The 17,580-nt window shown below is 45.6% G+C and overlaps 1 protein-coding gene across 1 annotated transcript in view; it reads right to left on the minus strand.

Moving 5' to 3' along the window:
• Positions 1-5,758: 5,758 nt before the first annotated feature.
• The window catches only part of Mid1 (calcium-permeable channel component Mid1), a 124,647-nt gene continuing 112,825 nt past the window's right edge, over positions 5,759-17,580 (minus strand). The window contains exon 3 of the mRNA XM_084592553.1: positions 5,759-6,239. Within this exon, the coding sequence (XP_084448679.1) occupies positions 5,911-6,239 (329 nt within the window). The 3' untranslated portion in view covers positions 5,759-5,910. The remainder of the gene's footprint in view (positions 6,240-17,580) is intronic.

Below are 17,580 nucleotides of genomic sequence, written 5' to 3' on the forward strand. Positions count from 1 at the left end.
AACACTTATGCGTGTAGTTCTACGACAGTTGCTCTCAGCACACTGGTGTCACTAGTTATGTTACGATAACGAGCGGAGAAGTTGGTGTTGGACTAATATGCTGCGCGAGCAGTTCGAACTCCTGATCGAGCCTTCCGCTTTCATCGACGGGCCGTCGTCATAATGCGACATACGAAACAAGTTAGCATCTTATCTCTTTTCCAGAAACTGGTTTATTTAGCAGAACTGGATTTGAAAGGCTCATTAGGCTTACATGCAGTGTTTGAGAATCGCTGCAAACGCGTAATCAGAGCTTTGTTTCTGAATTGATGTCGAGAGTGCTCCTAGGGCTTTATTTTTCTCTCTTCTGTCTCACCTTGCCTCGTGCACACGACAAAATAGTTCATTGAATAAGTTAGGAACGTTTTTCAGATATTAGACTTCCGTTGAAGCCACGTTCGGTCTTCTCAGAATTCCAGAAGATATTCCCAGTTCTACAACTCGCACCCACATATGCAGACTCATCTTCGCGGTGTGTTCTTCACTTCGGATACATGCATTTTTATTTCTCCCAAAGGGTAAAGGAATGCAATATCCAAAATACGTTTCACGAAGATGGCCAGCACAGCGTGAATTTCTGCTTTTTTTTTTTCTTTTAACCGATGCCTTCCGGATGCTCACACCGCGTCCCACATTGTGTAATCTGAAACCCAGAACTGCATGCAGCCCAACGCAGACAAATACGTAAATAGAAACACAACACAGGCGCACACTGTTTATTCTGTAATCTGGAATGTTGTGCGAAAAAGATGTGAAGGATGCATAAGAAGGGATGATTGAGTTAACGAGCACTGCGCAGGAAAGCAGAGGCGTAGTACACGGAATAAATTTTCTTTTCTTTTTGTTTTCATTCGATCAGCAGATATTCGTTTCTGTAGAAAACTGACCGCAGTAGAAAACGCAGATAAAGACGTGGCGCTAAGGTACTCAGTGTGAAATTTCTTTGTGTGGTAGGCTTCTGAATTAATCCGCGCTGTCTTGTCACCCTTTGTCACGATTGTCGTCCCTTATAGATCAGAGCCACATATTTGTGCACACACTGGTATGCGCAACTAAATGTACATTATTCACATCTAGGTATCTTCTTTTTATCCATTGTTTTTTGTACCATGCTCTCCTAAACGGTCATTCACGCAACGTCCTGTTTGGCCGACTTAAATCTTTTCAGACGACATATGGAACTATGTTGAACACTCTACAAGCGTCGTTCTAACATCCACGTTGTATAATATTACAAATACGTGCGCGTAACTCCCAGCTCATTGGGAGCCGAGTAACAGTAGACACACCATATTTGCTGGCAGATTTCATGAGATCTTGCGAGATTTTGTCACTGCAGGGCACGACCTTAGGCCTAGGTGCCTTCCTTTGACTTTGAGTAGTGTTTACTTTTTTTCAAAGTTTCAACTCTTGAAGGGGGGTTTCCAAAACTGTAATTTGGACAGAATAGTGGATGCCAGAAGCTAAAATCCTGCTTATCTGATTAACGAAAAACTTGATGTGAGCATGATTTTAGGAGAATGGATTCCATGTACAGCGACGCTATCTGTTTTCGTTCTTGTGATGGGCCGAGCACCGGCTCCTTTTTAGTACCTGGCCAATAAATAGCCCTTGCAGATGTGTCCTCCTCAGAAAGTTAGTTTAAGATCTCAAAGCTTCAAAACCTAAACATAGGCAGTTCATGAACAAAGCTCAATCCCAGACCATCTTTGTTAAAGGTAGTTGAAAGGTTACGTGCCGTATTTTTTTTTTTTTTTTTCAACATACTAAGAAAGTGATGACATATCTAAAAACGTTTAAATTTGCGCCCCAAAGGCTTATGTACCTTAGACTGTACAAAAATAACTCTTTATCAGAACCAATATAGTTCAAAATCATAAACCTGACACAATGCTAGAAAATTATCAACGAACGTACCTGATTTGTTCTGAAAAAGGCACATCACTGTTTTTTTAAACTTAAATTTAGTCCTTCACAGAGAGCGAAAGCTGACCTCGGTGTATGGAGTAAAAATTGCAGGGTGTACTTGGGAACTTCTACTCTAAGGGTAAAAGGTGACAGCATTAACGACTCCCATTGCGGTTCTCAGTTCGCTACATGCACTTCAATTCCCACTAGCTTCATCAACAAGGCTTTTATTTCTGCCTCTTAAGCATACCCTTCGGCATAAATGGTCACGTAACCTACCCGAGACTACCCGAAATAGATATAATGCTCAGGATCTTTAACCAAGCCGTATGAACTTTCCTCAATGGCCTAAGGGTAGCGTGTCCGACTCGGAATGAAGGGTTTTATACGATTCGATTCCCCTCGTCCATTCAGATGGGAATCTGAACTGAGTAGCCCGATTTGGCAGCTCCTGACAAAAATCGGTATGTAGCGTGGTCACGTGACGTCGCACAAGTGCACGGCTAATCAGTACCCTGCCACGTGACCTGCCAGCGACCATTTGCCCGTGGTTTTTCGCTCACAACACCGACGCCGGAATTTCTGGACAACGCTATCGCATAAAAACGTCTTGTATGTCCAATAACACGACAGCATCCAAGGCCTCGTCCTCGAGAAAATAAAGCGTCGACGTTGTGATCGAAAAATGACAGTCATGGCTCTATCAGGTGGTAGTTGGCAGGTGACATGGCTGAGTACTGTGAAAAACTGCGCCGAACTTAACACACCACAAGAAAGAAGACGAGACAAAAGCGCTACTCACAACTGAATTTATTGAAACCCACCAGTGATCTTATATAGGCGAAGTTTCCAAAGGGAAAGAATGATGGGGAGAAAGATAGGGGAAATCATCAAACGACCATCGAGAACGCAAAAAACGCAAACTCGGTTAATGGATAACAGAATCTAAAAACCTAATTTCGGAGGCCAGAAGAGATAATGAGGGGATGCTGATACACCTGCTGTCAAACTTCTTAATGTAGAAAGCCTCCAAGCTAACACGTGCCGTTTTATCCTTACTCTTTCCAAGAATCTTCGTCTCATTCAACCTGGCCCCGCATCCGTTGCAGTTGATTACGTGCGCAACCAAATGTGCGTACTTGTCTTTTAAATCTGACAAATTTCGTGCATGTTCCCCCAAACGCTCGTTGATGCATCGGCCAGTTTGGCCTACGTACAACTTTCCACACGTCAAGGGAATAGCATAGACCACTCCAACAGAACACTTTGTAAACGGAGAGTCGTGCTTTATCTGGCAACCCCCTTTTCTTGGGTTGCAAATTCGGGGGCACAACTTTCCCAACTTGTTGGGAGCCGAAAAAGCGACACTCACGCCATGCCTGTTGGCCACTTTCCTCAGGTTGTGCGAGGTTTCGTGCATGTAAGGCACAACAAGCGGTTTCTGCGTCCTCCGTCGATCCTCTCCAGTATATCTTCGCGTTCTCGCAAACTGCAACCAACACAGAGCAAGGGAACCCAGCCGCCCAAAGCCGGCTCATCCGATTATGGAAGCTGGATTGCAACTGATGCGGGCACGATTTCCTGAGCGAAGACTCTAAGCAATGCGAAGCTATTGCTCTTTTCACAGTTTTCGAATGCATAGAATCATAAGACAAAAGATTTTTTTTTTTTTTTAATGAACAAGTATGAACCAACTAGCCCAAGAAACGGTATTAATGACATGGCTGAGCATTGACTGGCCGGTGGGTTTGTGCCAGCTAACGATTCCACTCTTTAAGAAACGCTGTGTTCTAAAGAGAGGAAAAGGAAAGCATTTCTTATTGATCATGTACCAATTAGCTCGTCACAAAGGTTTACCTTTTCAACGATACCACATGCTGCAACAAATTTAGGAGAAGCTGCCAACTTTGAGACGGGCGATTGGGAGAGGAATCAACCTTTCTTTTGGATGCCGAGTCAGGCACTTACTCGTAGGCCGTGCAGGCACTCTGTTAGAGCGAGACTTTGCGTCGGGTGGGCACTTACGACCGGTAGCTTGATAACGTCGTAAAGTAAAACTGTGTACTAATAAGAATGTGTAAAAATTGAGTGAGCGGAAACGACGTGTGCGAACGAGGAGGATTCGCGAGGGGAAATGCTGACGGGTGCGAATACAGCTATCGCGTCCTACATTAAAGGCGAAGTGTCCCCCATAAGTAATATCCCTGGCGTATGCTGATATTAAATGTTCAGTGTTCGTCGTTGTGCCGGCGTACCTTGCGCTGGTCGTATTCGGTGTGACCATGCACCGGATGACCCAGACCTACACTTTTGTTAATCTGCTCAGTCTTTTTGACACGAAAATGCAAATTTGGAAATTAATTTTTAAAATGAATTACTTTTGCCTATTTTTCTTAAAATTTATGCAGTTTCTGCATTCACAGCCTTACTGAAGCAGATCCAAAGAATGCAAACGCTGCTAATTTGAGGTGAAACCTGATATTCGTCTTCCACAGATTTTTTTTTTTTTCTAGCATGTACAAACTTTTGGAGTCCGAGCAATCAGCAGATTTACAGAAAACTGTTTCGTACGTTTGTGGAGATAAGATCAGTACCGGATTCGTCCATCTCATTAGCTGCAGTCACCGTGGCTATCGTGACTGGACGGCTCACAGGGTAATAAGTGTAGCCGCTTTTGTTTGTATTATCCTTATTACATTTGTATTACGTTTGTATTACCCTTGCGGTGGGTTCCCATGCAGGTAGGTACCCGCCAATCAAAATGAGTATTCAATCTACGGGCCTTAATTAACTGAGTATTGCTGCTGTCCTCATTGCTGGGTAACCGGATACCCTGGGGCAAAAAAGACCTTGGGGCTCCATTTCTATATTTCTTAACAATTCCCCAAATAAGTCACGACCGAATTACGCAACCAGGGGCATGCCAGTGCAAACTTGAAAAAAGGACCAACGTTCATTTTTTGGCGCAACAAACAGCACAAAGGAAAACATAGAAACAGGAAGGATACGGTGGCACATTGCGTTACTAAAAAACTTATAGCTGCTATCACTGCACGACGCCCCACCCTGTCTTCGTTTTGCTCATGTGTGCTGCTTTGATGTTTGTTCCATAACCACGTCAAATAGCCTCAACGGCGGGCTCCTGGAAGAGCATATTGCAAAAGAAAAAAAAAATGCGCAAAACACGACGAGACACAAGGAAGGAGCATGAGCACATACGTGAGCGCGAGCTGCAACTGTATGGCTTTACGCATGTGCGTGTCTTTTTATTGTGTCATTCAAGAAAACAATGCGCAAAACACGACGGGGCACAATAAGAAGACAGGCACATGCGTAGGACTATACAGTTGCAGCTCGCGCTCACGTATGTGTTCATGCTCCTTCCTTGCGTCCCGTCATGTTTTGCGCATTGTTTTCTTGAATTACGGTCGTTTTGTGCTATGATTTGTGAAGTAACACATTGATGAGGATGCGGAAAGGACGAGCACAAAAAGACTACCGCTGCTCCTATAAAAAGAACTTGATGCTTATAACAATTTTATAACAAGGACTAGCACAATAATGTTATTTTGCTCATCTGTTCAGTATTTCGGAACTCACGTCAGCCCACATCATCGACCACGCTTTAGGGGAATGAGACGCTTCGGAGCAGCGCGTCCGCAAGCGTCACTGAAGCTTTAATGTCCTGGCAACACTAAACACAGAAGACACATCCTGTCCATGCCTCCTGCGTTGCATGCAGAACAGAACCTTCGAGCTACAATGCGGTCCCGAATAAAGTGCTTTAGTGTATAATACCTCGTGTCCCGGGGAGGGCCCTCCCAGCAGCAGCAGCGGCGGCAGCCGACGGCGGCCTCGCCTCTCACCGGCCGGGCGGTCCTACGCGAGTTTGGGCGGCGTGGCGTGGTCGCCGCACTGGCAGTCGTCGTCTGCTGGCACGGAGGAAGAAGAGGGCAGCCGGTGCTATGAGCAGAGTCTGTGCCGGCCTCGTGTGCGGCCCGCAGCCCACCACACTGTCACCACCACCGCGGTCACCGAGAGACCACCGCACGGCGTCCGCGCACTCCCCGCCCCACTGACACCGGCGCTGGCCGCCGTCGGCGCACCGTCGTCCGACGGCGGCGGGGCGGTAGCCGCCACTGAAGAATAGTCCAAGGCGAGATGGTCCTCGACGTCGGGACTGCAGGGCCGATCGTCCGTGAATGTCGCGTTCACGTGGCACGGCTCGTAGCAGTTTCCCGGCGGCCCGTACGACGAGCTGCTGATTGACGGTAGGTCCGGGATGTTGGGGTCTGCACATAAGCGACACGGTGCAAAACCGTCACTCTGGTTCCGGGGCGGATACAGGCGTACAGCGCTGGAAGAAACTGATTGAAACTCAATATCGAACGCATGTGCTGTCGCACAAGCGACGCGATAAAAGGACGGTTGGCAGTTTACGGCTTAAACCAACACCGCACACCGCAGCACAGGGCTCTTGATTGATTTCGATTACTCGTTTAATGTGCTCCTGAAGTCGGTACTCATTAGCGGTGGAAAAGCACGTAGCCGCATTTGCGTGCAGCCGGGAACAGGAAACCATGACCTGTGCGTGCACAAGACGACGCTAGATCTCGCGCGATGCTTCCCGAGTGAAAATAAATTAAATCTCTTCTCCACAGCCGCGCTTTACGAGCTCGCGATGGCGGATTGCGCATCGAAATCTCATGCACGGGCGTTTATGCGCGTTTGACCGCCGTCGAAAGCGGTAGCAACGGATCATCGGTCTTCAGGTAACAGCGCGGAACACAGGACGGGAGCACAAGATTAGAGGACGACACAACGAGCGCTGACTTTCAACAACCTAGGTGTTCCATCAACTGGTTCTCAACAGCCGACTATCATTGCCACAGAAATATTCAAGCTGGGCCCGCAAGAGGTCGGCCAGAATCATACGATAACTGGAAGCGGAACATTCTTACGCACACACATATTGTTATTGTGTGATCACCTGCGTGCATAACGTGCGCATGCAGTAATAGATTTGGCAAATTTTATTATGCGGGGAAGCAAACGAGGAAGCTGAGAAGAAAACAGCTGGTAGAAATTTAACTTTGTGTATGTTCGCATAAAATAACTATAAAATAGGTCCACAGCGGTACTCCAGCAGATGCATTTCAAGGCCGAAAAGGCTCAAGGTCGAAAATGAAAGCCGTGCTTGCACAGGCGCATGCAATGTACAGCAAGGACATATATTGTGTTGTAGACGGGCCTCAACCAGGGGAAAATATATATCGGCTTGTCGAATTCCCTCTAGTTACAGGAACCGTACCGTTATACATACTCAGCGATTGCGAGATACACTAAGGATGTTTCCGTAAGCATGCTTGCAACATGGTCGCGTTACAAGCCGACTAAGGTGCGGCCTGTGGCATCAGTTGCGGCTCTAGAAACACGCGATGCTTATTAAAAGTGACACACACACACACACACACACACACACACACACACACACACACACACACACACACACACACACACACACACACACACACACACACACACACACACACACACACACACACACACACACACACACACACACACACACACACACACACACACACACACACACACACACACACACACACACACACACACACACACACACACACACACACACACACACACACACACACACACACACACACACACACACACACACACACACACACACACACACACACACACACACACACACACACACACACACACACACACACACACACACACACACACACACACACACACACACACACACACACACACACACACACACACACACACACACACACACACACACACACACACACACACACACACACACACACACACACACACACACACACACACACACACACACACACACACACACACACACACACACACACACACACACACACACACACACACACACACACACACACACACACACACACACACACACACACACACACACACACACACACACACACACACACACACACACACACACACACACACACACACACACACACACACACACACACACACACACACACACACACACACACGCACGCACGCACGCACGCGCACACACACACACACACACACGCACGCACGCACGCACGCACGCACACACACACACACACACACACACACACACACACACACACACACACACACACACACACACACAAGGTCGAAAATGAATACTGTGTTTACTCAGGCATATGCAATGAATCATGAGGACGCATATTTTATGTTGTACAGCCTCTTTGTACAATTTTCCGAGGCTGATTTGGTGTAAAGCAAACGCCGCACTAATTTTATGCCATAGGCACGTATAATCGAATTTAACAACGCACGTCTGTTGCTCGACACATTTCGCTTGCGGACCGCTGGACACCAGGAAGAAGGGCAAGTCCCGAAAGGACCTGTGTCATATGTGTCGGGTCGGCAGCAGTTTCTGCACTGAGGATACTAGATGTCGAATTTAACCGATGCAAATCCGCGATTGAATCGATGCACAGCGAGAAGCAGGCAAGGCATTTCAACATTACTAGTGCTATAATAAAACCCTGATTCGACGGTCACATTTGACTATAGGTCCTTCAAGCTACAAGGACGAATCCCCAGAATACTTCAACGGGTTCTACCAGAGACACGTGGGAGTGAAATATATTTAATAGCGACTGTTAAAGCTGTCGAAAAAGGACTGGAAGAAATAGTATACCTAAGGACATTATTGCGTTCCTGCCAGGAATAACTTGCAAGTTAAATTTCGCACTTTTTCCAGGCTCTTATCATAGTGGGAAAGACATCGTATACCCTTAGACAGGTTCGCGCAAGCTATAAGAAATACAACGCCTCAAAGAGTTTCATTTAGAGTCCGTTATTACTTCACCCCCACGCAAGCCACCTTGAATGGCCGGTGTGGGGAGAATCCGCGCGAGCTGAATACTGAGCCCCCCAGAACACCCGTTCCAGTGAGCCAAGACTTGATGAGGAGATCGGCCGACGCCTGTATACCCTTTCTTGCCTCTCGCCCAGTCTTTACATTTTGCCCGAGGTGTGATTAATGGGGAGACGGCCGGGAGAGGAGGAGAAGGAGTCTATGTAGAAGGAAGCCTCGCTTCACTAGCTCTACCTCGCACACACCGCGCTCGCGCTGCGCGCACACTCTATATACACGGTGTATTTATATCGCCGCTGCGCCGGCAGAAGAGCGATCTGTGTACACAGTACGTGCGCTACCCGAACACACGCACGCGGACACACGTATAAGGAGGAACACGAAAGAAAATAAAGACCGACGAAAGCAGCTCCGAGGATGGAGAGAGAGAAAGAACAGCGATGCGGACCAAAAGAAATAAATACAAAGAATGCGCAGAAAGGAGATGGCAGCGGCCCACAAAGAGATCGCTCCGTTGTGGCAGTGGGTATGAGGTAGTGTGGAAAAGGGAAGGCAGTAGAGGTCGTCGAAACAAGCAAGGGATCAACGAGCTTTTCCTCCACCCTAGCGCGACTCTCTCCTCCAGGCGAAAAGGGACGGCGGCCGGCCACGACGGCAAACCAATGCGTCGAAGGACCACCTCGAAGAAGAGCGGGATGTCCTTCGCATCGCTCGTGCGCCTGTGTGCGGAGCCAGAAAGAATGTGTGGCTCCTTCTTTGTGTCTTATATCGTTTTCTCCCAAGACATTGTCCTTTACTTTCCCCTGCCATTCACCTGATTTTTCTCGCTCGGCCGCGTATAATAACAACATGCGCGAAACTGTTGGCGGTGGCCTGATTAGATCGGATCAGTCGCTGCACCGATGTTTCGATGCGGAGCACGGTTGGGGAGTGCAAGCATCAATTACACACTGAGCTTGGCTGCTGTTTTTTTTTTTTTTTTCGATACCCTGTTAGGACTTATCTTTTGGAGCGAATCATGTGCTGGAGTAGTTTCGGTTCCTGTAAACTGAAGGCTTACAGCTTGTCTAGAATTAATATGGTTTCCATTTTGTTAAGGGCTAAATGAGTGCTTGTACGTTTCCTTTTATCAGCGCGAGATTTGTGTTCTAGTGGTGGCGCAATTTTGTATTAGGAAGCTTCTCTCAAAACAGTTTTGATGTCTCAGCAAGCCTGTGAATACTCTATTCAATTTAGATGATTGCTTTGCAGTTCTCATGCCAAGCAGCCGCTTGAAAAATTCACGTCTTCAACCTGTTAAAGATCTTTAAAGCAATGGAATGGGGTGTTCAGTGCCCCAAGGTAGACTGAGTTTATGGAAATGCCTATAGAGGTATTACCTGAAGTCAATACTTACGCTAAGCGCAGACAGCACATGCGGAAAGGCTGTTTTAGACAAGTGGCTTTTCCCGACCGCTGTTGCGTTCTTCACATGTATTCTATCCTTTAGGGTGCACTGCATAATACACGTATATAGCCCGTATATAGCCTGTAGGAAATGTTGAAGCATTTCAGCCAGTTAAAATGGCAAAACACAGGATTGGAGGAAAGGGGACAAATGCTAGATTAAACGCTGCATGGTGCCTCCTTTCGGCTGGTTGGGCTTTACTAAAGTGTTGCTCCAGCAGAACATTTATTCACATTTTTTTCACCTATGAAAGCTTTGCAGAAAAAAAATCTTGTAAATCAAGTTAGATGTTGATGTCTGGTTGGCTCTTGCTCTCTACACTGTTTGTCATGACAGTCATTGCACATAGACACACGTGACAATCTGCTTTCTCACATTTGTAGATTAAAGAAAAGGTTTTTCCAGAAACCTAATTTCGAAAGGATGCTACACAGCAATCAGAAACAGATACCAGCAAAAGATAGACGCATCCGCACTACAGAAACACAATCAGGACAATTATCATTATGGTTTTGAGAAGCTTACCAACAACACAGCAATAAAATGCAATACCAAGATTCAGAAGGGATATCGCAGGCCCCCAAAATACCACTAGAAATGTAAGCGTAAGAAAGCTGAATGAATTCTATAATATTTTCAACCAGAAGGGCTTTAAGCGTTCTCTTGAAGATATCGAGGCTGTTTGATTCTTGTACTTGATTTAAAAGGATGGGGGTTTATATTAAGCGTGTCGTCGTCCATAATCCGTTTTCGTGTTTAGTGGTGGGAGTTTTTTGACGCAGGGAGTATTTGCATCTGAGGTATTCGCATTGTAAAGTTTCTTTGATGTTATATGCTGCAATAATTTGAAATAACAAATTAGATTGACTTTTAACACTTCGCGTGTCAAGAAGTTTGTTCGCGATCATTATGGCGAGCCGTGGTAGCGATAATCTCAGAAATATTCTCAGCACTTTATTCTGCAAGATTATTAGTCTGTTGTAACTTTCACCGAGAGCAGTGCCCCAGATTAAGGTGCCACTGGTCCTTTAGGATACGCATACATTATTCGAATAAGCACTTTGTAACCCTTCTTTGCACTGAAGCGCCATCTGTGGAGCCCAAACTTGTGCTACTGAGGGTACCGGGCATGTTCGGAACGACTCCATCCCATACTGCAGCGGAAACAGAATGTACTACGGAGTGCGCTGCGTGCGAACAAAGGCTTTTTTTTTTTTATTGGTCAGGAAGCTTAGTACGCAGATTTCCTCGAATACTCGTTTCCGACGCGGTAACCCGCAAAATTTGTTTATTTTTATTTTTGTATATTCAGATTCAATTTATTTATAATTTACGAGAACTTCTGTGCAAGTTTCAAATTTTGAAAATCACTTTTTCCCTTCGTAGAAAGCACATTCATATTTAATCCAACAGATTAAAAAATAAATTTGTTATCGGCAAAATGATGCGATCAATCGACCAAACACTTAAAAGGCACATCACTTCGAAATTTCCTCTTTTCTTGCGGTAACATAGGAGACGCTGAGGATATTAGCATTATACAGTGAAGCTAGATATCCACACGGTGTAGATATAAGGCAGTGCGAGGTTCGTATAGGTATGCGGCATAGCGGTAGACATTCAAAACGTCTTTAGAAAAAAAAGCAACAGCAAAGGGCGCGTGAGAGAAAAAAAACACAAATGAAAGAAAACAGAGCCATATTCGCAGTAAATTGCGGTAAAGTGAAATATTTTAATCATTTAGCATTACAATTGCACAGCGCAAGATTCCTCAAGGCACATTTGCCTCGTTCAATTAGGATGGTTCTCAATTATTTTAGGAATTTTGCTACCACGTCAGCGTTGCTTGGTTCGTAAACGGTGATGAGCTCGGTGCCACTGTCTTAATGAGGATAAAGGGATAAATGGTTTCTCAAAACTGTCACGCTATTGATTTTGACGACACCTGTAGCGCTCGCAACAAATAGGCTTTAAAATGTGTTTAATGATGAAAGTGGTATAAAAATGTATGCCTTCAGTATATTGTAATGAAGCACCAGAAATGTGGGTATTTCACTACCTTGAATCACTCATCATAAAAGGAACAGCGTAATACGAAATATGCCTTTATATGCCTCTATTGGAAGACTCCCACACCCATGCTTAAAACTGCGCACGCGGTCTAATTTATTACGCCTTCTTTGCCCTCTCTGACGCGGGTAGCCTCCAAATGTTGTGGAAAGTTCTACTGGACTATACCCGGGGACACTTATTCTTGGCATTGGGCGCAAAGATAGGGAGTCGGGGCGTCTTTATACGTGTCACACCGTCACGTAGTACGACCTCGCGACTTTCGGTCTGAATAGACGTTGCAGATCATTTCCTTCGTTTGCTTCGACAGCCAGCGTCTCTTGAACGAGGGAAACTCGAAGAGCGAGAAGAGGGACTTGCAAAGTGACGACGCAAGGCAGCGGAGAAGGTGCGACAACAACAGAGAAACGATTCGGTTTCATCCATAACTACTACTACTTTCGCTTTGTATATCCTGGCTAGCCACTGCCGATTTTTTTATCCTTGCGTTGCTACAGTAATTAAAAAAGCCGCCCCACGAAGTGAACATGATAACATTACTGTCAAAAAAAAAAAAAAAAAAAGGCTGTTTACACGATACGATGGGACCAGATTCGTTCCGCAATTATTAATGCTGCCTACCATGGCCCTTCGACCTCGTCGATGAATTTGATTTGGTCGAAAACATTTGGCCATTATATTTGTGCGCCTGAGTTACAGATAGTGTCAGGCGGTCAGATTTCAAAAAGTCTAGAGCGCGCAGTGCTCCCTATTGCGCCGGCTAGAGTCTAGGACACAGTGATGCCCGGTTACGCCTCCATGAGGCGAGGCGAGGCAAGGGTGAGGGTGAGGGGAAATAGGCGGAAAGTGCATGGCGTGAACATTACTGAACACAAGATGCCGTGGTCGATTGCTGCGACCACCGAACAATAAATAACCTCCCTAGAGGGGTGCCGGAGTGAGTGAGGGAGGGGCTTCAAACGGCGGTGACAGCTACGATCCAGTGAGGCGCTGGGTTCTCCGCTCGTTTCTGTTTTAAGTGAACAAATTGAAAGTGCCAGACCTTCGACCAGGCTTCTGTTTTCGTCGTTTTGTTGCCTTGTCTTAATTGTCCTTGTAATAGCGCGTGCTATAAGAAAGAGGCAGCAGAGAGTATTTGTCTGAATTAGAATTTTCTGAATTGTCTGAATGTTTGAATTAGAATTAGATGAAAGAATGTGTACTTCGCGTCCAGAGAGAGGTTGCAGCTTTGTTTACTATGTTTACCTAGTTTTTTTATGAATTTAAACCAGAAATAATTTAAGAGCATACGCTGCAAAAGTGATTGCAGCGCCACCGCTTTTGGGGAGTAGTAAATAGTAATGTAATTTAATTACAAAATTCGCTGTTTTCAAGAAAGTAACCAGTAATTTTATCTAATATTTTTTTTCCCAAACGTAATTTATTATGTATGTTGTTGTGCAGCACCACAGCAATACCGTCTAGAATCGCACTGCCCCAACTGTCCCACGTTTTTATGCTAACCTGGAGCACTGGCCGGTAATTCTCCCCATCGCTTTTTGAGGGGCCGTTTTTTGGGGGGCCGTTTTTCAGCTGCACCTCTCATTAATATCTTTTAAAATGTGCGCAATTTCTTGCATGTATACATGGCAAATGATAACGATGATGACCAATTTGGTAGAAAAAACAAACAATGAAGGAACGGGGGCGATAGTTTATTTGCAAGAATGCTTCGCTATTATCTTTACTTTTTATATATTTGTCATGTAAGATCGCTTTCTCAGCGCTGTTCGCCTGAGAGGCCTACAGAACGCGAAGAAACAGTGCTTCGTGATCCGCAGCCGAAAGGCGCATGGGTGACCTCCACCTCGTCCCCTTTTAGATTGGTCATTGCCGGGGCTGACAAGTGGCGGAGGACAGACTCGATCTGGCTCGGTCAACCGTTGCACTGACCGCTGACTCTCCGCCGTGAGGAACCAACCGACGCTCGACGACGCCAAGGCAAACAAGTGCGCTCGACTAGCCCAACAATCTCTCGAGTCGCCGGCCAGACGGTGACATGAAGTACGCAGAGCAACTATGGGGCCAAGAAATAACAGCGGCAGGGACTAGCGGTAATAGCAGAGGAAATGGGGAGCGATAGAAAAGGGCGCGCGGAGGTGTGCCAGCGAAAACAAAAGGCAGGGCGTATGCTATTGCCGAGATGGCTGGCGCAGCATCAGAAGAGGAGGAGAAGCGTCTGGTGACACGCAGGTTCCGGGGGGCAAGATGCGAAATGCTCTCTTGCGAGTAACGGTAGTTTGCAAAGCAACGCCTGTTCCCTTGCTTAAGGTACGCATTGCTGATCAACTCACCACTTGTGTCACTTTGTGACATAAAGAGTATTCCCTTGCTTTCATCAGGGCCTCTTTGCCCTTTCCCATTTGTAACACCGCGCTCCTATGTCCATCGGTGAATGTACAGTCTTTTTCAGGGGGGAGGGGGGGCAGTATAGAACATTCCTACTTACTTCACCTAGGGGCAGTACATGATTACTTCGCTACGGGTGTTGATTGTCATAATATGATTTTACTGCGTAGCAACGTCTACATACAACCGCGAAAGAACCATGGCCTTCGATTCATCTGCTCTTCGACGTGTCATCGTGCTTTGGAAGGGTCTTCCTGACGCTATCGCATACATTTTCAACAATCAAGCATTCCATGACCGGTTGTACAAGCATTATGTGAAGTGAAATTGTGCTTAGGTAATCTCCTTTTTTTTTTTTTTTTTTTTTCAGCTGTATTTTATCCTACTCTGATGTGTGCATGTGTTGGTTTGCAAGCGCCTTATAATGCTTGCATAACGACTGGTGTAACTCCTTCGTAATCTATATTTTGCAACTTTTTCTTCAATTTATTTTACTACTCCTGATAGTCTAGTATGTGCACAGCAATGTTGTTACATTTTGTCTAAAGTTGGTTGGTTTGTGGGGTTTAACGTCCCAAAGCGACTCAGGCTATGAGAGACGCCGTAGTGGAGGACTCCGGAAATTTCGACCACCTGGGGTTCTTTAACGTGCACTGACATCGCACAGCACACGGGCGCCTTGCTTTTCGCCTCCATCGAGAAGCGGCCGCCGAGGCCGGGATTCGATCCCGCATTCTTGGGAACAGTAGTCGAACGCCGTAACCACTGCGCCACCCCGGCGGGGATTTTGTCTAAAGTTTTCGTGTACTAACCGACCGTTTTTTCCCCTCTTGCCTTGAAATTTGCTCAATAAGTTTGTAGTTATTTTCTTGTTATATACCTCCCCCTCTCTCCCTTTATTACATACCCTCGAGCCGCGTGTGGTATTATGAGTAATAACAAAGCGAGAAATAGGGATTGAATGACGGTGCATTTTCGGGTGAGCAGCACTTCAGACGCAGCAAATCTATACAATGGCTAGTATTTTTAAAAGGACATATTTGTAATTGCCATCAAAACCTAGCCGCGCGTCTTGTAGCTTACTTTTTCAAATTACAAATCTGCTGGAAAAGCTTGTCCTATCAGTACAGGAGAGTTCTTTTCGCGTTACTGTAATGGCCAGTGATGATTTCAAAAAGGGCATAGCATAGGTGCAGTTCCACTCGTTATGCGCTTTTCTGTAACAAGGGCATGGATAAATAGTTCTAATTAAACCAGTGTTCAGTTTTCTCCGCAACTGAAGAGGGTAAAATAACAAACGAGAGAGCAACAGCAAGAGAATACTTGAAACATTCTTGGGGCAAGCGGACTCCGGGGTCTCGACACTGGTCAATTACTAAAGATGGGGTCCTCGTCAGATTTGTTAGGGAAAAAGTTTATTGAAAATAGCACGTACGTAGTAAGAGAAACGATACGTCGTTTAGTTGCGCCGTTACAACTAGTTTTCAGTGTTTTTTTCCTTTTTTTTTTTTTTGTTACGCTGCGCGAGAGGTATCAGAATGATACCACGCATCTGTTCATCGTGCCACGCACGTCTAAACACGTGGAATATACTCTCTTCATGGGCTCTCTTTATAAAATTTTAGCTGCCTGTAACTTCTTTGTGTGTGCGTGAAGGGGGGGGGGGGGCACGGGGGGGGGGGAGGGAACATGCGCATGCCTGCATATACGGTAGTCTGTTCTTCGTTGTCACCGCACTGTTCAGGTTCCCAAATTGCTGACACGTGCAGAATGTTCACCATGACAGCCAGTAAAATGACCACCTTCCTTACTGTGCAGCATTTGTGGTTCCTATCTCTCGTTTTCGCCTTTGTAACCCTTGTGGCATATTTCTTGGTGTTAAAAGTGAGCAAGTATAGCAGCACTGCACATGGGGTTGAAATCTTACGAGTCACATCGAGTGGCCAATACCGACGCTAAAAGATGCATGCGGCTGCGCGCGAGCCGCTAATGGAGCTTGAAGAATCCCTCCGTGATGTACGGTGTAGCTGAAATGCAAAGTAATGATTTTGCCCCAGAACATGCTATGATAACATGCATGTTTGCAGCGTTTGATTATTGCCATGTTACAAATTTCCATACGACTAAAACTCGGCAGGTAACACTACGTTTATCAGGTGAGCGCAAGGGGTGAGGGACATTTCGCGATTTGCCTAAGTTTGGCTTTTTGAGGCTCAAGATTTCTCCTTGCACCACCGACTTTCCGACTTAACGACGAGATTTCTCTGACTTATATATATATATATATATATATATATATATATATATATATATATATATATATATATATATATATATATATATATATATATATATATATATATATATATATATATATATATACAATCAGGAAAGAGGAATCCATTGACCGTTAGCGAAAAGAGATCGCGTACTGCCCTATATTTGTACTATATTTTGTTTCACCTTTTATGCTAAGTGCTGCAGTAAAGAAAAATCCGGATTCATTTAATCGCCTCACACCTTCAAAGACCACAGTTAACCGTTACCGAAGCTATAGTAACAAATCTCGAACACGCGATGTCGGCAGCACAAATAAGGCTCAAATCATTAATGTAGTGCATATTCGCGCTTGCATACGTGCGTGCGTGTGTGTTCTGCTGCGGCCAATCCCTCTTTCCTCTTTTTTATTTTGCTGAAGCGCTGAGACAACAGGAGAAAGCTCGCACAGGAAGTGCGTGAAACGTGGACCCCTTTCGGCTCTGGGTTTAAGCTTGTATTCTTTCAGTTTTCATTC

This window comes from Amblyomma maculatum, chromosome 2, assembly GCF_055883805.1.
Source record: "Amblyomma maculatum isolate TAMU_Amacu chromosome 2, ASM5588380v1, whole genome shotgun sequence".
In the NCBI taxonomy this organism is placed as follows: domain Eukaryota; kingdom Metazoa; phylum Arthropoda; class Arachnida; order Ixodida; family Ixodidae; genus Amblyomma; species Amblyomma maculatum.